General features: G+C 39.9%; 1 protein-coding gene across 1 annotated transcript in view; it reads right to left on the reverse strand.

Moving 5' to 3' along the window:
• RNLS (renalase, FAD dependent amine oxidase) overlaps positions 1–23,819 on the reverse strand; it is an 87,287-nt gene extending 63,468 nt beyond the window's left edge. The window contains exons 1-4 of the mRNA XM_075841202.1: positions 23,679–23,819; positions 22,398–22,503; positions 21,226–21,368; positions 20,492–20,650 (exon numbers count right to left, since the gene is read on the reverse strand). Of these exons, the coding sequence (XP_075697317.1) occupies positions 20,492–20,650; positions 21,226–21,368; positions 22,398–22,503; positions 23,679–23,796 (526 nt within the window). The 5' untranslated portion in view covers positions 23,797–23,819. The remainder of the gene's footprint in view (positions 1–20,491; positions 20,651–21,225; positions 21,369–22,397; positions 22,504–23,678) is intronic.
• Positions 23,820–27,965: the final 4,146 nt, after the last annotated feature.

Raw genomic sequence — 27,965 nt, forward strand, 5'->3', positions numbered from 1 at the left:
CACTCCTGCACATGCTGAGTGACCCCACAAGATAACATGCCCATTGCTGACTGGCTGAGTAGTGCCAGCTGGCCATATCTTTGGTTCTTTAGTATGTTAGGTGCCATGCATGTGGACACGTGGTTTGCTAGGGTAATCAGCCGAGCTAGACACTAAACTTAGATAATTGGGCTTGTTTTTCTTAAAGGAGTTGTTAGATGTTACAGTTTTAAGAAAAGCATTGTTATGAGTTTAAACATAAGCTTAACTCCTTAATGCAGAATGAGGTGCACGTACGTCATCTGCAGTGGTTATTTGGTGCAGCATGGCATGCATTGACATCATTCTAAATGTGCTGGCACAGGAGCAGTTCCTGCACGATTGCCGCGGGAGCCCAGTTGTGAATGAAAATTAGGTCTGGTCGTTAAGCGGTTAAAGATAGCTTAAACATAAGGCAAGAATTTCATATCCGTTGTTTCCAGCCAGTTGTTTTATTTCTAAGCTGGGCAAAGCAAATGACTGGGTTGTGCACCGCTCCGGACAGAAAAACACTGCATGCAACGTTTTTCTGTCGGCTCAGAGAGACACATAATTTTGTAATCTGTTTCCCTCACGCGTTTTTGTACTATGCCGGAGGGATTCAATACGGGGGTGCCAAAAATATGCGAATGGGGCCTTACGGTTAAAGTTCATTTTTGGACACACCCTTAACATCAGTTTCCATGCTAGCACCTTCCCTCCCCACTTTAATACAAAATGTAAAAATATAAATTCCAAATTCCAATTCAGGTAAAAGCTTGACGGTAGTCTTGGATTTTCCATAAAGTTTAATAAATCTATTAAAAGTACCTCTAGTCAGAGAAACTCACTTGACGAGTATGGTCATTACATAAGAAAAAGGCAGCTGAGCTGGGGGAAATTCCAAATTTGCAAAGAGATTCGAATGCCACCATCCCATGCAGCCCTAGAACCTAATTTCATGAACGTTATAACAAACTGCCAAAACATATAAAAACAACCAAAAGGATACGTCACAGTCTATTGCAGTGAATGCAGAGCGTACAATATCTGTGTAGCTTGGAACAAACATTCTTTGACGGACCCATGGGTAGAGAAAGAAAAGACTACGTACTGAAAGTAATCATTTACTTCTCCCATAAGACCAAGAATAAAATACACTTCTCACTTGAAAACACGCACATGCAAAAAGTTCATCTGTTATAATTTTCTTTAGAAGCAAGAATAGATTTCGAAGTACATGCCAAGATGTGACTGGCACTGAATGCATTATTATTTTTTTAAATGCTCATTTTAGTAGTATTTTCTCCTCTTCACTAGTTCTGTAAAGTGCCAGACACCTGTTTGTAGTTAGGAACTCTTATACTAGAAATGTGTGAATAAATACATGATCGATAGCGGAATAGATCTATTATGCATACAGTCTTGACATATATAGTCCTATTTTATTGTGGAACCTTTATTTTTCGGCTGCTTTCTAATTTCCTTTGGGTCTTTTTACAAGATCTCCACCTTACCTGTCCCCACACAGGCGCAGATTTACTAATACCGTCTACATTTTAGACAGTGTAAACTTAGACAAGGCAGTCAGAAAATGCGCAAAATTGATCATAGTGGTGCATACTGTATGATACATTTGGTGCATCCAGCTGAACATGCTAAACACTTCTCTTCCTCATATCACATTTTGATTGGTTTACCTTACGCCAGTTTTTTGCGCCAAAAGTTTTCTGAACGGCATTGCATTTTAAGCCACACCCTTTCTGCAAGGCCATGCCCCCTTTTACACTTAGCCTCACCCGGTTGTCCAACGTGTTGAAAAAGTGTGTCTAAAACAGTTAATAAATGTTGCGCACAGAATGTACAACAGAATTCTGGCTCAATTTAGGACATTTTTAATAACAGATAATCTCTAATGTTCGGTAAAGTTTTTTTTTTAGCACCATATTTATTTAGTTTTTATAACTAAGCTGAATACGTACTTCAGACTTGGATCTGACTCCTACAGCTGATTCAATGGCATCTCAATCAGCCAACCCGAACCCCACTCTGTTATGATGAGGAGCAACACATCCGAAACAGTGCTGTCTACAAATGGGTGTCTCTGGTTTGGCTATTCACCCAAGTCACGTTCCAAGGAACTATAGAGGGTGGGACATTTATAGGTAGCACTGGAAAGACAGTTTTCTTCCTTCTTGAGGAGAGCAATTTTGCTTTAGGACCACTTTTGTATATAAGCACATTGTAATCCTAAGGTCACATTTCCATTATGAAACCAATCTTTTATACCATAAGAGCTACGTCTTTATATTAATAGAACATATACTATATGTCTTTTGTCAGATTAGAAGAGCAACATTATACAGGACTGACCATGGAAATCAAGTCAAGATAAACTTCTGTGTTTAATTTCTAGCATCATTTATAATCATAATTCTGCAGAATACAGGATCCAGAAGATCTATTCTGAAAACCTTAACGCATATATTAAATAGGACCTGTGACTAGCTCATATAAGTTGAACTGGTTTACTGACCTAAATAGAGCTGACTTCCTGATCCCAGCGACCTTTTTTTAAATTTATTTACACTCCCCTGCCCCCCCATTCCAGAGATATGGCCCACTGTTGAGTTAGCTCCCCATATGCTAATTTGCTAATTTTCTGTAGTTAGCCAACAGGGTGGAGCTAGCTTCCCTGCCTCTAATGCTGACCAATCAACGCGAGGCAGCTTGAGAATAGTTTATGTCCAGTTGGATCACTACAGCAAATAAGAATAGGAGGGAGCCAACACAACAGTAGGCCATATGTCTGAAACTAGGGAATAGTGTCAGTCACAGAGTCCAGACCCCCACCGATGGAAACTATTCAGATGCCACATCATAAGTTTTCCTTAATTGGGGGGTATATTTTAAAGGGGTTACCCGGTTTGGACAAACCCTTTACAGATTGTGAGTCCATATTAAGAGCTAATTGAAATCAGTGACTTTTGTCTCTTACTATTAGGTCCAGATGGGATTATCCTCTTCTGTCAAGAGAATAGGGCATGTAACAAGTAGCTGTAGGCTAAAGTATTATACTTTAAGGTACATATAGTTAGGAAATTAAAAGAATGGTAACAAATGCATAAATCTTTCTGTTGAATATATTGAGAGACTTTCAAGCTGTTTTATATGTAGATACCAAGGCAATACTTGAAAAGACACAGCCTGCAATGTTTCCTAATTGGCGAATATTAATTCAATAATTTAACACATTTGCATATGGTCTCCGGAAAGATTTCACAAAATGAAAATATAAATCACTTAGTTATAACGGATATATTTCTTCTCTTCAGGGAAATGAATAAAGCATATTAAAATATTTTCCTCCGGGTTCCCTTAAATCAAGTACAATTTCCCACATACGTTAGTCCACCAATAAGCAATTTAGAAGAAGTTTTATTTACTTTGATCCCATGAAGGAAGCCGTTGATCTGTCTTTGATGTTTTGAAGACATTTGCTGTAGCAGCAAAAGTGGTTAAACAAAGACCGTTCTTCAAATCCATGAAGATCATTTTATGGGACGTGGAAAGCTGTAAATCTATTTCTAGGTTACATGTTGAACTTGGTGTCTACTATAGGACTATAGAACCGAATGATTCTAGCACCTTCACTAATAAAACCTATACGACAATACACATTCACGGCAAAGAAAATCTAGAATTTTTTAAATATGTCAACTTATTCAAGAGAATATTGAGGGAAGTATAATCATCCTGTCCTCAGAGCCAGCAGGCAGAGATGGCGCTGGCTCCACCTGTTAGTATGATCCCATTAATCATGGGATAAAGAGCATAGCACAAGGAAAGCAGAATTAAATGTCCAAAAATCTGACCTAAAGCAGACAGAATACTGGATTGCAGCGAAGTCAATACAATATACATAAAATAAGTCCAATCAGGTGTGTAGGGGTGTGCTATGATGAAAAGTGGTGGGGAGGTGCCCACCCCATAGTTATAGTTACCTAGCCCCCACCGTTCTGGAGATCCAAGGTGGTCTTCTTGCAGGAACTGCCTGTCCTGTACAGGTTCCCAGGAGATTTCTGAGAACCGCTGCTCGAGACCTGGACAATAGAGCTGCCTACGTGGGCGCCTTCCCTCCCCAATTGTGTTTTGCTTTTAAAATCAGTTTTATGCAGTAAAAAGAACCAAGAATGGGCAGGCACACTGACTATATAAGACAGTCTTTGCCCTATAAAAACAAATGTAACTACCAAAAAAAGTAGGGCAAGAAAGGAGACATGCACACCCGGAGAATATCAAATAATAACAAAATTATATTGACACCAAAAAGACAAACAAGTTAAAAAGCTTGTATACAAAAGGTAAAGAAAAAATGATCCACAATAAGATACACTGTAAAGTGTGAACGAACCCCAAACTAGATCAGGCCTGCCTGATTAAGGGTGAAGCCTACTTCAATGCATATAACAATTCCTAAAATAGGATAAGACCCTATAAAAATGTGACACACTTTATTGTATTGCGTGTCACATTTTAATGATTGGCAAAACGTCAAATGTACTTAAATTTAGTATAGCAAAAAAAATAAACATAAAACACAAAAGGCGCCTGACAACTATGGTTCAGAAGGTACAGATGTAGCCAAGTTTATCTTCACTCATAACTTGCTTCAGCGTGACATCACACAACAAAGGCCATTGCAAAGTCAAGTTAGAATTTCTTGACACTGTGTATTTAATGCGTTAAGAGTCAAGATAAAAATGGCTACATCTGTATATAGATCGTTTTCCTGCCAATATTTTAGGCATCTGTACCCAAGTACCACACCTGCTGATTTTAATCAGCAGGACCAACACTTAGTGGTGAGGAAATTACAAACACATAAACATTCAAAAGACTTTAGTTTGAAATGGAACATTTAATTTTAGCATGTTAATATGAATGTTGATTTTTTGGGATCTCATTTATAAGACTATGCCATTCACATGTCACACAAGAGTCATTAATTTAATTTTCCAATGGACATCTTGAGGAGCCTGGTCTCCGTCAATAAACACAAAAAAATTGACCCAATGGAAAAAGTAAAAAGACGCAATAGTGAAAAAGGAACAAGGTGTCGAAGGCATGTCATAGGTTTTCCTTTGCTTTCTGTTGTCTTTGGCGGTTTCTGGACTTTTTCAAAGAGAACAGAAACTTGGCTTTGTGAGTTGCATTAAAAATTTGAGCATGATGGCAAACATCCTGACACATTCGCGAACAACTTTCTTTTAATCAGGGATCATGCAAAAAGAATATTCAAAAAAAAATATGACACACAAGCTCTCGGCTTACTGATTTGTGTCTGCCAGCACATGTGTAAATAATTTTAGGATTATTTAATGCAAGGTAAGTTTCCTTTTAACCAACCTAAGTCCTAAGTACTGATAACGACTGTGGAGTCGCAAGACATTATACAAAAGTCATCAAGTAGCACTGGACTTGCAGGGGCTTTAACCCCTTAAATGTATTTTGGGATTTAATAATTAGACACTATTTACTAGACCAAATTTGCGATGTTGCTAGATTTTTTATATTTTTTTTTACCCTTTTAAACCTTTTCTATATTACAACTTACAAATTGCCCTCCACAAGATAAAAAAAAATTGTTTTTGGGGACATTATTATAATTTTTTCACACTACATATTTTCCTATTTCAAATTGAAGCTCCCATAGTAGCCACTGTGAGGGTATGTTCACACGAGGTCATTACGTCCGTAATTGATGGACGTATTTCGGCCGCAAGTACCGGACCGAACACAGTGCAGGGAGCCGGGCTCCTAGCATCATAGTTATGTACGACGCTAGAAGTCCCTGCCTCGCTGCCGGACAACTGTCCCGTACTGTAAACATGTTTCAGTACGAGACAGTTGTCCGGCAGCGAGGCAGGGACTCCTAGCGTCGTACATAACTATGATGCTAGGAGCCCGGCTCCCTGCAGTGTGTGCGGTCTGGTACTTGCGGCCGAAATACGTCCGTCAATTACGGACGTAATGACCATAGTGTGAACATACCCTTACATGGAAAGCAGCCCCGATCATTTACAATTGTGGGTCTAGTTAGACCCAGCAGCACCTGTCACTTTACAACAATCCAGACAATCCCTTGATCATCAGGACAAATAGAGGAAGTGACACGGTCAATTCCTCTGCTCTATATGCAGTGTATATAGCAATTCAAAAAAGGTACAAACAGAAATAAACTTCATCTTCTCTCCTTGTCTCCATCCAGCCGCTACTCTGGAGCTTTAAGTTAAAATAATTAAGTGGTCAAAATAATTTTCAATGGTGACGGAATCCGGTGCCAATGGCTTCAGCAGCATTTCTGACCTGTCCATGTCCTGTTGGGAACGGGTTTTTACCTGCCCATTATGCAAGTATGGCCTTTTCTGCGTGTTTTTTCATGGTTTTAGTTTGTCTCTGTTGTGCAAGGGTTTCGTAGTTTTGACGGGATGAATACCGTAGCGGTATTCATCCCGTCAAAACGATGGAGCCCTTGCACAACGGAGACAAACTGAAACCATTGACACCGGATTCGTCACCATTGAAATCAATGGTGATGGAAACGGAAACCTTTGGTTTCAGTTTGTGTCAGCCAGGGCTCCGTTCCAACGAAAAGCTCAGACAGAACGGCGGCCTGATGCAGATGTGAACAAAGCCTTACATTTACTTTTTCTCCTTGTACTGTTGATGCTAACTCAATGCAGAATTCCAGGTAATTCCAAAGGGTTCACTTACTTTTTTTGCAATTATATGCAAGATATTTCATCTAGCATACTGATAAAGCCATTGAGGAAACAAAAGGTGGAGCGTCACTTTAAAATGTAGAGCCAACTTCATACACCTATTGTGTGAGAGTGTCCAGTGACAACATCTCTGAGTACGTTTTTTGCTTAGCTGAACCGCTGAAACTTTATAGCACCCTTCCCCCGGCCATTGCCCTGGAGTGTCATTTTTACTACACAATCAAAACCATCTTGTGCAGTATGAATTTTGTATTTTGGTGGGTTTGCGCTTTAAGTTAAAACTTTTGTGTTAAAGGATGAAGGAAGTTATTAGGGCCTTATGGATTACGTGCGAGTTGCAGGATAATATCCTAGCAGGAAATGGAGAATTACACATTTATAGGCAGGATTTCGCTATGATGCTGTGCTTTTTTGGCAGGCTGCAACATGGGAAATGTCATGAATTCAGCCAAGGTCTTCTCTTAAAATCTGCATTATTAATATGAAGGGATTTTATGCAACGGTTTTAAAGGGAACATTACATATTTGCTAATCTGTTAAAAAATATACATGGCATATATGGACACACATAATTATCTTTTAACAATGCCAAGAAAGACCATAAATGTCAGGACCTCCAATCAGACATCCCTAGGAATACTTTAACATGTCTCTAAGGCTACATTCACACGAGTGTGACAGATTTAATCGCATAAATCTGTCCGTGTGCGTTCCGTTTTGCATCAGTGTATTGTGCGAGTGGCATGTATTTTTCACACACTCGCAAACACTACTTTTTTTTTTTCAATGGAATTGATGTGTAAAACACGGACATGTGCTGTCCATGGTTTTTACACACCCATAGACTTCAATGGGCGGCTAGGTGCGTGAAAACGCAAAAATATCGGACACTCGCAATGGACACTCGCAGTGAGTTTTATCACGCAAGTGTGAATAGCCCCATTGAAATCAATGGGTCCGTGTGTTGCTTCAACACACAGCTCACGGACGAGAATCACGCTCATGTGAATGAGCCCTAATGCTACAAAATAATGTCTTGAAAGGAGTGGACCAAATGTGATCTGGACCAAGCATTAAAGGTCATAGACCCCCTCAACAATCACTAACGCCATGCTACCCTTGGTTTGAGTTAATAATTGAAATTTTTGCAGACCCTGATCTTTCGTAATTGTCCCCACTAATTCTGTAAATGCTTATTGTGGGAAGACCTCTTTAACTTTAAACAGTGGTCTAACTGACTATTCCCCATGTCAATAGGGTGCGTTCTTACACAGTCTGAGACAGTCAGCAATGATTGGAGAATCTCAAACGGTGTATGGACACGACTCATTTACAAGGGGACTGGTAACACCCAATTGTCAATTTATTCATACGTTTTCAGGAATAATAACAGAGGACTGACAAAATGCAGGGATCTGAGAAAAGAAGCTCCAGAACTGTTATTACATGAGTAATAGGAGTATTTACTACAACATTTACTGGTAGTCTAGGGTGATGAAGGTGTTAACGGTAGGGTTTAATGTGCTCTAAGCTTGGTATAGGTCAACAACTAATTTCCCTGGAAAATTACAACACTTTTCTATTCCGAAAACTGGTGTTTGACAATGTCAACTTTCCTTGTTCACTAGTGTGCACGATAACGATCAGCCATAACATTGAAACCACCTGCCTATATTGTGTAGGTCCTCCTCGTGCAACCAAAACAACTCTGACCTATCCAGGCATGGACTCCACAAGACCTCTGAAGGAGTCCTCTGGTATCTTGTACCAAGATGTTAGTAGCAGATTCTTTAGGTCTTGTAAATTGTGAGGTGGTGCCTCTATGGCTATGAATTGTTTTTCCAGCACATCCCACAGATACTCCATCGGATTAAGAACTGGGGAATTTGGAGGCCAAGTCAACACATTGATCTCTTTGTCATGTTCCTCAAACTGCTCCTAGATAGGTGGTACTGTAGGTGTGAAAGTAACATCAACATAAATGCCTACACCCAATGATTCCAAAAGCATTACATTACCTACACCGGCTTGCCTTCTTCTCATAGTGCATCCTGGTGCCATCTCTTTCCCAGGTAAGCGACGAACACGCACGCGTCCACATGATGTAAAAGAAAATGTGCTTCATCGGACCAGGCCATCTTCTTACTTTGCTCCATGGTCCAGTTCAGACGCTCACATGCCCATTGTCGTTGCTTTCTACGGTAACCAGGGGAGGGGTCAGCGAGGGGTCAGCATAGGCGCTCGGACGAGTCTGACTACTCTGCCGCAAACGCAGCAAACTGTGTGTTCTGACACTTTTCTATTATAGTCAGCAGTAACTTTTTCAGTAATTTGCGCTACAGCAGCTCTTTTTTTGGGATGAGACCAGACGGGCTGGCCTTGACTCCCCACACTCAACAATGATCCTTGGGCACCCATGACATGGTCACCTGTCGACCAGCTGTCCTTCCCTGTACCACATTTGGTAGGTAATAACCACTGCATCCCAGAAAACAACCCACAAGCCGTTTTGGAGATGCTCTGACCTGGTCATTTAATCATCACAATTTGTCCCTTGTCAAATGAGTTTAAATTCTTACGCATGTCCATTTATTATTTTTCCAACACATCAAATTCAAGAATTAACTATTCACTTGCTGCCTTATATATCCCACCACTTGACAGGTGGTATTGTAACAATATAATCAATGTTATTCACTGCACCTGTCAGTGGTTTTAATGTTATGGCTGATTGGTGCATACTCCCCAACAAGTGTGCAACCATTACGAGATATAATGATTTCTACTCTAAAAGTGCCATACCTCATAAATCTGTTCCATTGATCCACATAGATGTTCACATTAGAGCTATCCCTATTACATACGTAGCTTCAAAAAGGTGACAATTTTTAACACAGATTGTAGTGCAAGTAATAATTTGCTATATTTATGCCAGTCATAGTAGAACCGTCAGTACAGAACAAAACATGTCACAAAGATTTAATTTTCTAGAAAAGTCCTAAAACTAAGTATACTTAGACATTCTATACTATTACAAACTCTATGCAGAGAAATGCACCATCACTGCCACCAAGTGGACATTTTTTTGGTTTTATGACCCCCTTCAACAGGGACATAAAAATCCCTTTTTAGATATGCTTACATTTTTTAAACAAAAACATCCTTGAAATAAGAAATAATTATAACCATTTTGCAGTATATATATATATATAGGTATATATATAGGTATATATATATAGGTATGTCATTCTGGTATATAGGTATATATATAGGTATATATAGGTATATATAGGTATATATATATAGGTATGTCATTCTGTAAATACGTTGCTTAACTTCTTTTACACAGATCTTGACTTACAGCCCTGTCCGTTCTGTCCAGACCTGCATTCACAGTTTTAAAATGCTCTAATTGGAAACAGTCAATTAGCTTGTCGACATCCACATTGATGACAGCTTAACTGAGCACCTACTGGGATAGGTGATTTTTTTTCATATATCAGAAAACACAGTTCCTGGTGTAACTATCACATTTCCCAGAAAACAAATCACTAGATCAAGCTCTGTGCATACATTGAGTCAGAAGGATATTGTATGAGATTTCAGCTCTGAAGCCTGCAGAACGGTGAATGCAGCCATTCAGAGGAATGGCTGTCCTTTAACCCTTTCAGGACCAAGCTCATTTTGGCCTTCAGGACCAGCCTCATTTTATTCAAATCTGACATGTGTCATTTTATGTGATGATAATAACTCTGGAATGCTTTTACCTATCCAAGCGATTCTAAGATTGTTTTCTCGTGACATATTGTACTTTACGTTAGCGGAAAAATTTGGTCAATAAATTCATTGCTTATTTGTGAAAAACCCCAAAATGTGCAAAAAATTGCAAGAATTATGATTTTTCTAATATTAAATGTATTTGCTTGTAAAACAGATAGTAATACCACACAAAATCGTTACTATTTCACATATTCCATGTCTACTTTATGTTTGCATCTTTTTTTGAACATTCTATTTTTCTTGGACGTTACAAGACTTAGAACTTTAGTAACAATTTCTCACATTTTCAAGAAAATGTCAAAAGGCTATTTTTCAAGGACCAGTTCAGTTCTGAAGTGGCTTTAAGGGCCTTATATACTATATAGACCCCATAAAACACCCCATTTTAAAAACTGCACCCTCAAAGTATTCAATACATCATTCAGAAAGTTTCTTAACCCTTTAGGCGTTTCACAGGAATTAAAGCAAAGTAGAGGGGAAATTTACAAATTGTATTTTTTTGCCCAAATTAATTTGTAATACATTTTTTTCTGTAACACAGAAAATTTTACCAGAGAAACGCAACTCAATATTTATTGCCCAGATTCTACTGTTTTTACAAATATCCGACATGTGGCCCTAGTGTGCTAATGGACTGAAACACCGGCCTCAGAAGCACCTAGCATCTTGACCCCACAGGTCTTTTGCTATATTTATTGGAGTTAGTCTGTGAAAATGAAACTCTACTTTTTTTCTGAAAAAACATAGAAATTTTAAATTTTTACAAGGAATAAGGAATAAAAAGCACCCCACAACTTGTAATGCTATTTCTCGCAATTACAGCAATACCCCATACGTGGTAATAAACTGCTGTTTGGACCCACGGCAGGGATCAGAAGGGAAGGAGCGCCATTTGGATTTTGGAGAGCAGATTTTGCTGGATTGGTTTTTAGTGCCATGTCGCGTTTGCAACTATCTGGAGGGACCAAAACAGTGGAAAAACCCAAAAGGGACCCATTTTGGAAACTACACATCTCAAGGAAATTTTTCTAGGGGTATAGTTAGTATTTTGACCCCACAGTTTTTTTCTGAATTTAGTGGAATTAGACAGTGAAAATGAAAATCTAATTTTTTTCTGAAAAAACATAGAAATGTTTAATTTTTACAATAAATAAAGGAGAAAAAGAACCCCTAAATTTGTAAAGCAATTTCTCCTGATTACAGCAATACGTCATATGTGGTAACAAACTGCTGTTTGGACCCACGGCAAAGCTCAGAAGGGTAGGAGCGCTATTTGGCTTTTGGAGCTCAAATTTAGCTGGAATAGTTTTCGGGTGCCATGTCACATTTTCAAAGCCCCTGAGGTACCAAAACAGTGAAAACACCCCAAAACTGACCCTATTTGGGAAATTTCACCCCTTAAGGAATCTTTCTAGGGGTATAGTGAACATTTAGACCCCACAGGTCTTTTGCAGAATTTATTAGAATTAGGCGGTGAAAATAAATATCAACATTATTTCCACTAAAATGTTGAATTCTCATTTTCACAAGGGATAAAATGAGAGAGCACCGCAACGTGTGTAATGCAATTTTTCCCAAGTACGGCAATACCCCATGTGGTCATAAAGTTTTTTTTCATTAGAAATGAATTAACCCTTTCAGGACTGATCCATGTTTTGCTTTTTCATGTTCGTTTTTCCCTCCCCATATTCCAAGAGCCATAAAGTTTTTTCTTTTTCTGTCAATAGGGTGGTGTGAGGGCTTATTTTTTGCAGGAGGAATTGTATTTTCTAGTGACACTATTTAATGTACTGGGAAACTGAAAATAAAATTCTTTGCAGGCTGAAATTGGAAAAAGCTGCGATTCCTCCATTGTTTTTCGGGTTTAGTTTTTACGCCTTTCATTGTGCGGTAAAAACGACAACTTAAATTTTTCTGACTTAATACGATTAAGGGGATACCAAATTTATACAGTTTTTCTATATTTTACTACTTTTACAAAGTAAAAACTGTTTGTTAAAGAAAAACAACGTTTTGTTTCACGGCATTCCGAGAGCCATAACTTTTTTTTTATTTTCTGGTCGATTTCTGAGGGCTTATTTTTTGCGTGACGAGCTGTAGTTTTTAGTGGTACCATTTTTTTGTACATACAACTTTTTGATCACTTTTTATTACATTTTTTTTAAAACCCAACTTGACCAAAAAACAGCGATTTTGGAATTTTAAATCCTTTTTTTTTTTTTTTACGGCATTCACCGTGCAACTTAAAGAATGGTATATTGTAATAGTTTGGACTTTTACGAATGCAGCGATACAAATTTTGTTTATTTTTTGCATTACTTTAGAGGAAAAACGGTAAAGGTTAATTTTTGGACTTTAACCCCTTTCTGTCCGCTTTGGCCACTTTTTACCTTCCTGACTGTCTCATTTTTCAAATCTGACATATTTCACTTTATGTGGTAATAACATCGGAATGCTCTTACCTATCCAAGCGATTCTGAGATAGTTTTCTCGTGACACATTGGACTTTATGCTACTGGCAAAATTTGCTCGATACATTCAGTATTTAATTGTGAAAACACCAAAATTTAGCGTAAAATTTTTTTTTTTTATATGTATCTGCTTGTAAGACAGGCAGTTATACCAGACAAAATTGTTGCTAATTAACATCCCCCATATGTCTACTTTATGTTGGCATCGTTTTTTGAACATACTTTTCTTTTTCTAGGACGTTACAAGGCTTAGAACTTTAGAAGCAATTTCTCACATTTTCAAGAAAATTTCAAAAGGCTGTTTCTTCAGGGTCCAGTTCAGTTGTGAAGTGGCTTTGTGGGCCTTATATATTAGAAACCCCCATAAAGTCACCCCATTTTAAAAACGTCACCTCTCAAAGTATTCAAAACAGCATTTAGAAAGTTTCTTAACCCTTTAGACGTTTCACAGGAATTAAAGCAAAGTAGAGGTGAATCAATTTTTTTTGTAACACAGAATCAAAGGAGCACCTAGTGGATTTTGGGCCTAGTTTTTATTAGAATATATTTTAGGCACCATGTCAGGTTTGAAGGGCTTTTGCGGTGCCAAAACGGTGGTAATCCCCCAAAAGTGACCCCATTTGGGAAACGACAGACCTTAAGGAAATGATCTAGGGGTATAGTGAGCATTTTGACCACACAGGTTTTTTGTAGAAATTATTGGAAGTAGACGGTGAAAATGAAAATCTACATTCTTTCAAAGAAAATGTAGGTTTAGCTAATTTTTTCTCATTTCCACAAGGACTAAAGGAGAAAAAGCACCTCAACATTTGTAAAGCAATTTCTCCCGAGTAAAGCAATACCCCACATGTGGTCATAAACGGCTGTTTGGACACACAGCAGGGCTTAGAAAGGAAAGAGAGCCATTTGGCTTTTGGAGCTCATATTTAGCAGGAATGGTTTGCAGAGGCCATGTCGCATTTGCAAAGCCTCTGAGGGAACAAAACAGAGAAAACGCCCAAAAAGTGACTAAATTTAGGAAACTTTACCCCTTAAGAAATTCATATAGGGGTCTAGTGAGCATTTTGAGCCCCACAGGTTTCATAGATTTTATTAGAATTGGGCAGTGAAAATAAAAATAAAAAAATCCATTTTTTCTTCAATAAGAAGTAGCTTTAGCTCAAAATTTTTCATTTTCTCAACAAATAAAGGAAAAAAAGAACCACAACATTTGTAAAGCAATTTCTCTGGAGTACGGAAATACCCCACATGTGGTCATAAACTACTGTTTGGGCACACGGCAAGGATCAGAAGAGAAGAGAAGGAGCGCCATTTGGCATTTTGGAGTACAGATATTGCTAGATTGATTTCTTGGCAGCATGTCGCTTTTGCAAAGCCCCTAAGGTACCAGTACAGTGGAAACTACCCAAAAGTCACTCCATTCACGAAACTACACCACGTCAAGAATTCATCTGGGGGTGTAGTGAGCATTTTGACCCTACAGGTATTTCATAGATTTTATTAGTATTGGGCAGTGGAAATAAGAAAAATCATTTTTCTTCAATAAGAAGTAGATTTAGCTCAATTTTTCATTTTCTCAACAAATAAAGGAAAAAAAGATCCACAACATTTGTAAAGCAATTTCTGCCGAGTACGGCAATACCCAATATGTGGTCATAAACTGCTGTTTGGGCACAAAGTAGGGCTCAGAAGTGAAGGAGCACCATTTGGTTTTTTGAGTACAGATTTTGCTGGATTGGATTCTGGGCGCTATGTCGCATTTGCAAAGCCCCTCTGGGACCAAAATAGAAGTGACCCCATTTTGGAAAATACACCCCTCAAGGTATTCACCTAGGGGTGTAGTGAGCATGTTAACCCCGCAGGTGTTTTGCTGAAATTAGTGTGCACTCGATGTTGCATAGTGAAAATTGGATTTTTCTCCATAGATATGCCAATATGTGGTTCCCAGCTTGTGCCAGCATAACAAGACAGCTCTAATTATCATGCTGTGTTTCCTGGTTTTAGAAACACCCTACGTGTGGCCCTAATACTTTGCCTAAACATTCAACCAGGCTCAGGAATGAAATAGTACCATGCAAAGTTGAGGCCTAATTTGGCAACTTACAAAGTATTAGTTCACAATTGCAGAGGCTCTGTTGTGAAATAATAAAAGAAACCCCTGAGAAGTTACCCAATTTTGGAAACTACACCCTCAAGGCATTTATTAAGGGGTGTAGTGAGCATTTTCACCCACATCTCTTTTCCATAAATGATTGCGCTGCGGATGGTTCAAAGTAAAAATTAAAATTTTTCCCTAGACATGCCATTTCAGTGGCAAATATGTCATGCCCAGCTTATGCCACTGGAGACACACACCCCAAAAATGTTTACAAGGGTTCTCCCGGGTATGGCGATGCAATATATGCGGAAGTAAACCACTATTAGAGCACACTGTAGGGCTCAGAAGGGAGGGAGCGCCATTTGGCTTTTGGAGCGTGTATTTTGCTTGGTAGTAGATTTGTTTGGAGTTTTACTGGTATTTCAGTTTATAATGTGGGGGGTACATGTGAGCTGGGCAGAGTACATCAGGGGCATAGTCAGGTGGTATAATAATGGGGTTAAAAAAAAGATTAAACAATCCATAGATGTGGGTTACGCTGTGAAGCAATCCTTTCTGCACATGCCAGTGATATGTTTGGGCCCTCCCCTTCCTGGTTCCCTAATTTTAGGGCCTTGATAAATCGCCTCTTGAATCAGAAGAAATGTTCCCCTCGGGCTGCACAACTGCATCTTTTTTATTTACTGACTTATTGGAGCTTTAACTAATTTTATTTTTCATAGACGTAGTGGTATGAGAGCTGTTTTCTTGCTGAACGAGCTGTAGTTATTATTGGTACCATTTTGGGGTACAAGTGACTTTTTGATCACTTTTTATCCTATTTTTTGAGAGGCAAGGTGACCAAAAAACAGCAATTCTGGTATAGTTATTTATTTATTTTTATACAGCGTTCACCATGCGTTATAAATTACATGTTAACTTTATTCTGCGGGTCAATAAGATTCCGGCGATACCTAATTTATAGAACTTTTTTTATGTTTTACAACTTTTTGCACAATAAAATTATTTTTGTAAAAAGAATGTATATTTTCTGTCGCCATGTTGTGAGAACCATAGCTTTAAAAAATGTTTGTCTACGGAGCTGTATGAGGGCTTGTGTTTTGCGAGACGAGCTATCGTTTTTATAGGTATCATTTTTGGATACATGCGACTTTTTGATCACTTTTTATTTCAATTTTTGTAATGCAAAGTGACCAAAAAACAGAAATTCTGGCATTGTTTTTAATGGGGTTTTTTTTGTTTTACGCCGTTCACCGCGTGGAATAAATAACATAATATTTTTATAGTTCAGGCTGGTATGGTCGTGGTGATACCAAATATGTATGGTTTATTTATTTATTTTCAATAATAAAGGACTTGATAAGGAAAAAAGGGCGATTGTGTTTTATTTTATTACTTGAAACTTTTATTATATTTTTACAATTTTTTTTTACACTTTTCTTTAGTCCCACTAGGGGACTTGAAGGTCCAACTGTCAGATTTTTTTTCTAATACATTGCACTACCTATGTAGTGCAATGTATTAGATCTGTCAGTCATTCACTGACAGTATCACTGGTTCAGTGCCATAGGGGGGACTAGTAAAAAAAAGTTAAACACAGTTAAATAAAGTTTTTTTAATATATATAAAAAAATGAAGCTAAAAAAAAAAAAGGTTTTTCCCCATTTTCCCTCAAAGTGCAATGTAAAAAAAACCATAATTAACATAACTGGTATTGCCTCTGTAAAAGTCAGAACTATTACAATATGACATTGCAGTAAAAAAAATTATAATTTAAGTGCCAGAATTGCTGTTTTTTTGGTCACTTTATCAACCACAAAAATTTTTAATAAAAAGTGATCTAAAAGTCTCATGTACCCCAAAATGGTACTAATAAAAACTACAGCTCGCCCTGCAAAAAATAAGCCCTCACAACATTAAATCGACATAAAATGAAAAGTTATGGCTCCCAGAATATGGCTATAAAACACAAATTTTACTTGTAAAAGTAGTAAAACATAAGAAAAAACAAAACAAAAAAAAAACTATATAAATTTGGTATCGCTAGAATCGTAACGACCCACAGAATAAAGTTAACATGCCGTTTTTACCGCACGGTGAATGCCATGAAAAGAAAACCCCCCCAAAAAATGGAGGAATCGCAGTTTTTTTTTTTCCTATTCCACCCACAAATAATGTTTTCCAGTTTCCCATTACATTATATTGTAAAATAAATGGTGCCGTGAATATCTACAATTCGTCCCACGGAAAAATAAGCAATTGCTTATGGCAATATTGATGAAAAAATAAAAACATGACGACTTTTAGGGCATGTCCACACATAACGGAATTGCTGCATAACATTTCTGCAGCAATTCCCTTGAAAGTAGCAGACTTTCTGCTGCGGCAAAAACGCAACATTTCCTGCGTTTTTGACTGTAGAAAATGGTGAATTTCTTGCTGCGCTTTTCAGTACTTTTTAGTATTTCCTCTTCAGCCATATCTTTAAAAACTCCCCATTTAGCTTCAGTATCCCTACGGACTATTACATGATCCCAGTCTACTAGACTAAGCGCTTCCTTTTTTCGATTGAATTTTGCTTTTCTAAAGTTCTAGGTTTTCGTAGCACTCCTTCGTACGGTTTTATTGAATGTTATTTTGAAACGTACCATTTTTTGGACACTGTTGCCCAAATGCTCCTGGACCTCCATATCTGATATTGAATCTGGTCTATTAGATAAGATGAGATCCAGCACATTATCGTCTCTGGTTGATTTATCAACCAACCAAGCGAAATAATGGTCTTGAACGATGGATAAAAGCTTACAGCTTTTAGCACATCCAGCGGCCTCTATATCCCAGTTAATGTCAGGATAGTTAAAATCCCCATAATGAGGACCCCATTATTTTTCGATGTCTTTTCTATTTGTTGCAGCATTTCATCCTCAGTCTGTTTCGCTATGTTCAGTGTCTGATAAACTACAATTAATCGTTTACCATTAGGGTATGTTCGCACGCTTAGCAAACAACTTCTGAAAATACGGAGCGGTTTTCAAGGGAAAACAGCTCCTGATTTTCAGCCGTTTTTTTAGGCACTCACGTTTTTCGTGCCATTTTTTTAACGCCTGTTTTTGGAACTATTTTGCTATAGAGTCAATGAAAAGTGGCTCCAAAAACGGCTCAAGAAGTGACATGTACTTCACTTTTGCGAGCTTTTCTTTACGCGACCGTCTTTCAAAACGGCCGCGTAAAAAAAACGCTCCGTTGGAACAGAACGCCATTTTTCCCATTGAAATCAATGGGCAGATGTTTGGAGGCATTCTGCCTCTGATTTTTCGGCTGTTTACGGACCGAAAAATGGCAGAAAATAAGCCGTGTGAACATACCCTTATTGGCCACTCCATGAATATTTACCCATAATGACCCACAATGTCACCACCTCCCCCAATGTCTTCATTCAGCACTGGTCTTAGGCTGGATTTTACCATCAGACAAACCCCTCCACCTTTTTTAGATTTCCAATCCCTTTTAAATTTGGTGTAGCCCTCTACATTAGTTACCAAGTCATGGCTCTCATCCAGCCAAGTTTCTGTTATGCCAACTACATCATAATCAGTCATTAGAATCTCCCACTCGTCCATTTTACTTGCAAGACTTCTTGCATTCACCGGCAGACAATCGATATTATGAACACCTTTATTTTAGTGTATTCTAGTCACCTCCCTATTTGGTTTGCTAACTCCAGCTCCCACTTCATCCCCATTAACCCCTGCTGTATCCCACTACCTATCTACTTTATCAAACAATGTTTTTGTATCCCCAGGATCCTAGTTTAAAAGCTCCTCCAGCCATCTAACCATTGTTTCTTCCAGCACAGTTGCCCCTTCCCATTTAGACGCTGCCCGTCCCTACCATAGAGCCTGTATCCAACAGACAAGTCAGGCCAGTTCTCCAGGAACCCAACCCCTTCCTTCCTGCACCAATATCCAAGATGCTTATTTAATTCCCTAATATCCCATCTTTCTAATGACACTTGTGGCACAGGTAGTATTTCTAATGCTGTCTTTCTAGTGACGCTCATGGAACAGGTAGTATTTCTACTGTTGTCTTAGTGACGCTCGTGGCACTGGTAGTATTTCTGAAAAGACTACATTAGAGGTCCTGGACTAGAGCTGCTCTGCTTGTGACATAAATATCGTTTTTAAAGGACCTTCCATCTTCCACTGTCTTTGTCATTAATAACGATGTGTAGCAAGACTGCCGGGTCTGCCCCAGCCCCACCCAACAATCTGTCTACCCAATCTGGAATATTCCGAACCCGAGCACCTGGCAGACAATATACAACGTTCGGAGAATTCATGGTCTTGGCGACAGATGACCCAATCTATCCGCCTAATAAAAGAAACCCCTACCACCAGCATCTGTCTGACCTTTGCTGCACTCCTGATCCCATCCTTCGACAGCAGTCATTGTCCTGGATGTTAGGAGCAGCTCCCTGCTGTAATGATGCTGGCCCTGGACTAGCATCCCCAATATCAGCCAAATAGGCATATTTACTAGAATTTTGTAAGCCGGGACTAGCCTCCTCTGCACTCTTTCCCCTACCTCTTCTTTTAATTATTACCCAGCCAATGATCTCTGGGTCCTGAGTTTTCCCACATTCGCCCACCTCCATCTCGCTGGCCCCAGCCAGTGCTTGCTCAGGGAGTTCTAATCTCCAGGTTTGCAATGCTCCTCAAAGTTACAAGCAGCATATTTAGAGCCAAAACCTGGGCTTTCAGCACACAACATGCTGGCATCTAGTGCAGAAATATTCACCCTCAAACGGCTGTTCAAGGCATGCATACATTGCACAAGACACACACCTGGTAGCATTGCCCATTTTTTTATTTGACCCAATAAACATACTAAAAGTCACAGACTGAGGGGGAAGGGGCAGGTTTTGACTACCACTGCTGCTCTCCTTAAATCTTATGGCAGCAGTTGCCAGAGGAAGTAAACATGAGGAATACTGATCTAACACCCCTAGCGGAGGAAATAGAGGGGGGAAAAAAAAACAAAAAAACTCATCTGTATATTTATGGTCCAAAATGGAGTTAAATTTATAGAAAGTTATAAAAGTATATAAAGGGACAGAAAATCATTATCAACCTCGTTCCCTTCTTATTACAAGCAGACAAAGGGACCGTTAAAGTATGTCAGAAGTGTTAGGCCCACGCCAAACTCTGCAGATCTGAGCTTACTGTAGTAATACTGCAGCCACACCTGTATTTATTTATTATTTTAACTTTTCTTGCAGTGCCTACTATAAAAGGATCTAGAATATTATATTACTGAAATATATATTAGTCGAATATGTAGAAAAAAAAAATGCAACTTACATTTTGAAATATCACCTTGCAGCTGCAGAATTTGTGGGACTGGCATTGTGAGAACCACAATATCAAAGTTTTCAGAGGATCCAGACTTTCTGCAAACTTCCCATTTTCCCTCTCGAAGGTTTATGTGAGTTACATGTCGTTCATAAAAGACATCAGCACCTGTTTAGAGCAGGAGATAGATTACTTAAAGAGGACCCGTCACCTCTCCTGCAATGTCTGTTTTAGGAAATCACAATTCTGGAACACGTTTTCTAAGAACTCCGCTTTGTGCCATCCCTCTGTTATTCCTCCTAGAAATGTATGAATAAATTGACAACTAGGTTTTACCATTCCCCTCGTCAAAGAGGCGTGTCCCTACACAGTCTCAGGGTAAGGCCACACGGAGCGGCCCTGACCCGGGCAAGATGCGGCCAACAACCGTGCCGGCTCTATGTTCGGTGCAGCTATCAAATTAACCTGGTAATGGCCACCCTTTATTGCAGGTAAAACATGCGGCCATTAATTAATGCACCCTTTATGGCCGCTGAATTTTGCAGGTAAAGGGCCGTTTTACCCGCATTTTGATCAATTTGGTGCATCTTCTGACTGTCTAAGTTTACGTTGTCTAAATGTTAGATCATTAACATTAGTTGCTCTTTTATTCATCTTCACAAAAAACAAAAACAAAGTAATCCTATTTTGGATAAATAAAAAAATACTACTGTAGTGATATAGATAAGTTATATATATAGTACCTGACTGACTGAGGTAGTACTTAACAATGGAGGAGACTCCCTGAGGGGTGACTAGATTGTAAGATCCTTCTTTCATCACCATTCCTTCTACCGCGGCACTTAGAGGTTTACAGATGCCTTTAGCCACTAGTTCATCATGAAACCTGGGAGGGAGAAAAATCGATTTTGATGAACTAGCCACAAAAGACAATATTTTGCAGTCTGTGTAATGAGATGTTAAAATTACAGTTCAGACTAATGGGCTATCAAAAAGCATATATCAAAGGAAGTAGGAGTCAAACAAGCACAGCAATTCACAGAATGGACTACAACTAAAACAGAGTGTACCTATACTTTCATAAAACTTTTAACATGTCAGAAGTTTTGATCGGTGGGGGTCAGAGCACCGAGACCCCCTCAGTTCGCTAAAACGGAGCAGCAGAAGCGCTCAGGTGAGCACTGAGCCGCTTTGTTTCTGATAGGCTCACAAATAAAGCAGCTCAGCACGCACCCGAGCGCTTCTGCCACTTCGTGTTAGCAATCGGAGGGGGTCTCGGTGCTCGAACATCCACAAATTAAAACTTCTGACATGTCAAAAGCTTTATGAAAGTATAGGTATACTTTAGGCCTCATGCACACGGCCGTGCATTTGCGGCCGCAGATTGTACTATCTGCAATTGCGAATAGTATAGAACGCATGCTATCTTATGGCCAATGCACACGACTGTGATCTCCAGGGTCTCTGCTCATTAAAGTCAATGCACATCTTTTGTGTGCATGGTCTTTGATTGCGGACTCCGCGGCCCGTCCATGATGTAATCACGGACCGTGCACACCTCTACGGTCGTGTGCAAGAGGCCTTCACCTTTATTAAAATCATCACCAAATATTTATTACTATACAAATTCATCAACAGGAAAAGGGAAAATAGAACAGCATGTCACAATTTTTTTCTTGTGCATCTATTTTTCCTCTGTGTGACGCCTTGTAACATCAGAGACGCATGGAAGAACAGTATGTGCCTATGGCAGGCTATGGGTGCCATATTGCATATGATATACAACACAGATAACGTCACACACAATAAAGTCATGTGAATAGCTAAAAGGAGTCAAAGAAGCTTGCAAGTTATATTTGCTGATAATGATGTACACAGACTTAATATCAATAAGGAAAACAATGAAGTGCCCCACGTTTTGTGCTTCTGGGCATAATCCGGGGTGACTGTGATATACTGGGCTCCCAAGTCAACAATACAGTTTGGGTCTGAAGGAGACCGACTTGTAGACATGCGTCCCCCTAGAAAAAGCAATAAAAAATTGTTACTTTTAAGAAGCATATATAAAACATTTATATTTTCTTATTTACATAAAACAAATTGACAGCCCAGTCTTGTTCTTCCTAACGCCAATATTTGGATTTCTGGATGCTGGCATATTTAAGATGAAATGCATAATAATTAACAATTTATGAATTTGTTTATCTCAGATCATAAAACACACGGGGGAGATTTATCAAAACTAGTGCAAAGGAAAAATGTATCAGCTGTACATCGCAACCAGACTACTCTAATTTCACTGCAGCATTTTGGAAAATTACATCATATTAAAATAATAGTTTGCTATGGGCAGCTACTCCACTTTTGGTTTGCACCAGTATTTATAGAGCCCCTCTCATTGAGCACCCAATAATTAAAGAATTATAATAAAGACATTCCTTATCAGCAATGCCCTAGTACATTAATATTAGAAGAAAGAAGGGATATATCGCACACAGGTTTAACGCAAATTGCCGCAGCTTTGTGATGCGGTTTTTGCACACGCAGCTCGTACAAGTGAAGCACCTTGAGAACATGTGGCTCATCTGTTTGATGCAGTGGTCAAAAATGAGTCCTGTAAACGTACACGAATGTTGCAAGTTCAAAGACTCGAAGCAGAGAGCTTTCTGCATTAGAACGTCCTGGTGCTTAGCTGGATCTATTATGGTGGGTTCCAATGGAGGAGTCACTAAAGGGGGCACCTGGGGCAGGTTCACTACAGAGCGCAATCAGCACCCGGGGCAGTACAGGAGGCACCTGGACAGGGGCGGAACAGAGAGAAGTGAGCACAAGAGGGCAGGGGCACTACAGGAGGCACCTGGGGCAGAGGCACTACAGGGAGTGGGGAGCACCTGCGGGAAGGGGCACTACAGGAGGCATCGGGAGGGGGGGTGCACTAAATGTTGCACACTTGTGGGGCACCTATGGTCTTTTCATAGGCTTCCATGTGTGTAACAGGGACTGGAGTATAGTTTTTTGTAGGACACACCTCCCCGCATTCTCTAGTCGCAGAGAAGGGAGTACATTTTAGCACATTCTACGGCATATCATGAGATCGGATGACACTACATGTTCTGCCCTATGTCCTGTATATAAGGACATAGAACTATAGGAACTTCTGCCCTTCAAACCCCCCTGTTATAAAAGTGATCGTTACCTGCACCCCTGGCTTTGTCCCATATGACGAGCTGCAGTTTGTTGGCCAGTTCCTTTCTCAGCAAGTAAGCGCACAGGCTTCCTGTCAGGCCGGCACCCACGATTAATATCCTAGACATGGTTCTCCTGTCTGTGAATGGAAACCTCACTAATCTCTGTCTCTCCTCCACACTTACACAACAGCTGCTGGACAAACATAACTTACCCTGGGTTACCAGCTGTAGGCCTGTCTACATGCAGTGCTGCTACAATCAGCACTGACCTGTAACTACTTACAATAATAATAGAACCTGTTTTCTCTAAATAAACTCTTAATTTTTACAACAGACTTTGCAAAAGTGTCTTGTTTTATTGCTACTTCCAAGTAGATGTTAAATATGATACATTTTACCTACAATATTTAGAATAAGGCTATGTTCACACCTGAGTCGGTCTGTTCCGTTGTTCTGCCCCGTCAGAGGAGCAGAACAAGGGAATAACGTAAGCAATGGAACCCAATAACGGAAGCGCCTGATGGAATCCATTGACTTTAATAAGTTACATTGGCTTTCCATCGGGATGTCCGTGATTTTAGCAGAGACAATAGCACAGCATCCTGCGCTATTGTCTCCGGTAATCTCAGACGGATCTGCAACGGCGGCCCCTAACGGTGCCTTCAACGCAGATGTGAACGAGATGTAACATGCATTTGAATGATGGATTCAGAAGGCATTGGAGCAGAACACGGTGTATGTTCAAGCTGAAAAATATGAGGCTGATTTCAAGAGAAAGCCTCTGAAATTCAGGCGTTTTTGGAGCTGCTTTTCAAAGCATTTTTGAGGCCAGGATCACATACAGTTTTTAGGCCGGGCTCCCACGTAGCAGAATCGCTGCAGAATTTCCGCAACAGAATTCTGTGCGGAAATCCCGCAGCATTAACAGTAGCAGCACAGTGGATGAGATTTAGAAAATGTCATGCCCACGCTGCAGATAAAAGACGCAGCGTAAGGGTATGTTCACACGACAGCGTCCGTAACGGCTGAAATTACGGGGATGTTTTCAGGAGGAAACATCCCCGTAATTTCAGCCGTAACGGCATGTGCAGGCGCTTGAACGCCGCGTAAGTTACGGACGTAATTGGTGCTGCTATTCATTGGAGTCAATGAATAACGGCTCCAATTACGCCCCAAGAAGTGACAGGTCACTTCTTTGACGCGGGCGTATATTTACGCGCCGTCATTTGACAGCGGCGCGTAAATATACGCCTCGTGTGAACAGACAAACGTCAGCCCATTGCTTTCAATGGGCAGATGTTTGTCAACGCTATCGAGGCGCATTTTTCGGACGTAATTCGGGGCAAAAACATCCGAATTACGTCCGTAATTAGTGCGTGTGAACATACCCTAAAGGTTAATAAATTAAGCTGCGGTGCTGAATTTAAATCCGCAGCATGTCAATTTATGCTGCGTTTTAGTTGATTTTCCGTAGCGGGTTTTCCCCATTGAATTCAATGGAGATGCAAATCCCGCAACAGAAAGTCGTTTTGTGACATTTGCGGCGTATTGGCAGCGATTATGCAGCAAAAATCGCAATTGTTTCTTCGTCCAGTCCGGCATCCTGTGATGTCATTGCATCCCTTGTGAGTGCTGCAGCCAGAAAAACACATAGCATAGAAAAACACCAGCGGAAAAAAAGTCCATGTCACTCCTTGAGCCATTTTTGGAGCCGTTTTTCATTGACTGTGTAGAAAAACAGCTCCAAAACGGCCGTAAAGAAACGCCGCAAAAAACGCTAGTTTGTCTAAAAAACGGCTGAAAATCAGGAGCTGTTTTCCCTCGAAAACTGCTCCGTATTTTCAGACGTTTTTTTGCTAAGCGTGTGAACATACACTACTAATACAAGCGTTTTACACTCCGAAATACATCTGGAAATATTATGCTGTATAACATTAGCTTATATGTAAGGCTGGAGTCACACATGCATTTTTTTTTGTGGCAGTTTTTTTAGCTAAAGCCAGGAGTGGTTCCAGATAAAAGTTAAATTGTAAAGCCAGGATCATACACACAGTATTGATGCATTTTTTGGCTCAGTTTTTTTAGTCAAAGCCAGAAGAGGATCCAAATTGAAGCATAGATATAAGAAAAGACTGATGCATCTCCTTTCTTAAAAAAAAAAAAAAGTTCATGCTTACCCCCTCCCTCTTCTCTGCGCGTAGTCCGGCCTCCTAAGATGACATTGCAAGTCATGTGATGCTGCAGCCTATGATTGGCTGCAGCGGTCACATGGGATGCTACGTCATCCCAGGAGGCCGGCCTGCAGGAAGAAGGAGAGAGTTCTGGGTAAGTATGTTCTTTTTTTTTTTTGTTCTTGAGTTGCGTTTTTTGCGGCGGAATCGTAAAAGTCGCAACACTGGCTTTTAGTTTCAGGTTTTGCCTCCCATTGAATTCAATGGAGAAAACCCGCAAAAGAAAAGCTACGAAAAAGTTTTTTTCCACAGTATGGGCATGAGATTTTCTAAATCTCATCCACTTTGCTGCAACTGTAAATGCTGCGGAATTTCAGCACAGAATTCTGTTGTGGAAATTCCGCAGCGTTTACGCTACGTGGGAACCCGGCCAAAGAGAGAATTTAGATGGCAAGCGGTAAAAATAGAATTAAAAATCATTGCAAAAACCGCACGCTGTTTTACAGCATATTGCGATGCAGCTTTCTTCTATGCAGTTATTTACAGGTCAAAATGTTTTTTTTTATATGTTTCACCTGTAAAAAACGCATTGGTCGAAAACCAAATTGCAAAACCATGGCAATTAACAGTAAAACCATGCCCAATTTTTGCCATGTGATTTTTAAGGTGCGACCAAAAAGTCTCGTGTAAATACACCAGGCTGGGTTCCCACGGGTCGAATATGCTGTGTAAAAATAACGAAGCGTGTCCGACCTGGAACCCGCAGTACAATCCGTCCGAAATATCGCACCACATTGTGCATGTAAAAAACCTGACGATACTTACCCCCTGCCTCTTCTCTGCGCATAGTCTGGCTTTCTAAGATGACGTTGCAGGCAATGTGACGCGACAGCCTGTGATTGGCTGCAGCAGTCACATGGAATGAAACGTCATCCCAGGAGGCCGGACTGCAGGAAGGAGGAGAATGTTCTGGGTATAATGCGATTAATGCGATTACGCCGCAAAAGTTGCAACACTTGGTTTTCTGTTGCGGGTTTTGCATCAACATTGAATTCAATGGGGTAAACCCACAACAGAAAATCAACAAAAACGCAGCATCCCAAATTTCTAAATCTCATCCACTTTCCTGCTACTGTAAATGCTGTGGCATTTCCGCACACAATTCCATTGCGGAACTTCTGCAGCGTTTACCCTACGTGGGAACGTGGACTTAAGGGGATTTCACACACATTTTTCGTGGCGTTTTTGCATGCAGTTTTAAGTGCCACCAGATGTTACATTAAAGTCTATGGTGAAATATAAAATGCACTACACACTAATGCATTTTGGTTTGTGGCGTTTTTTAGGTACTTTTGTGGTGAGTCGACTGCTCTATTGATTCCGCCAAAGTAACGGAAACCTTACGTAACGGAGACAAATGGAAACCATTTGCAATGGAAGCATTACCATTTAAATCGATGGCAATGCAAACGGGAAGCTATGGTTTCTGTTTGCTTTTCCATTGATGGGTTCCTCTGAGGGAAAGTTCTGACAGAACTCATCAACGGAACCTAACATTGATGTGAACACACCCTTACCTGAATATGTCACTTGCATGTCCTGCCTTAAAGAGGCTCTGTCACCAGATTTTGCAACCCCTATCTGCTATTGCAGCAGATCGGCGCTGCAATGTAGATAAGAGTAACGTTTTTATTTTTAAAAAAACGAGCATTTTTGGCCAAGTTATGACCATTTTTGTATTTATGCAAATGAGGCTTGCTAAAGTCCAACTGGGCGTGTTTAAAGTAAAAGTCCAACTGGGCGTGTATTATGTGCGTACATCGGGGCGTTTTTACTACTTTTACTAGCTGGGCGTTCTGACAAGAAGTATCATCCACTTCTCTTCAGAACGCCCAGCTTCTGGCAGTGCAGACAGCGTGTTCTCGAGAGATCACGCTGTGTCGTCACTCACTTCCTGCCCCAGGTCCTGCATCGTGTCGGACGAGCGAGGACACATCGGCACCAGAGGCTACAGTTGATTCTGCAGCAGCATCGGCGTTTGCAGGTAAGTCGATGTAGCTACTTACCTGCAAACGCTAATGCTGCTGCAGAATCAACTGTAGCCTCTGGTGCCGATGTGGCCGA

This window comes from Rhinoderma darwinii, chromosome 11, assembly GCF_050947455.1.
Source record: "Rhinoderma darwinii isolate aRhiDar2 chromosome 11, aRhiDar2.hap1, whole genome shotgun sequence".
NCBI classification, from domain to species: domain Eukaryota; kingdom Metazoa; phylum Chordata; class Amphibia; order Anura; family Rhinodermatidae; genus Rhinoderma; species Rhinoderma darwinii.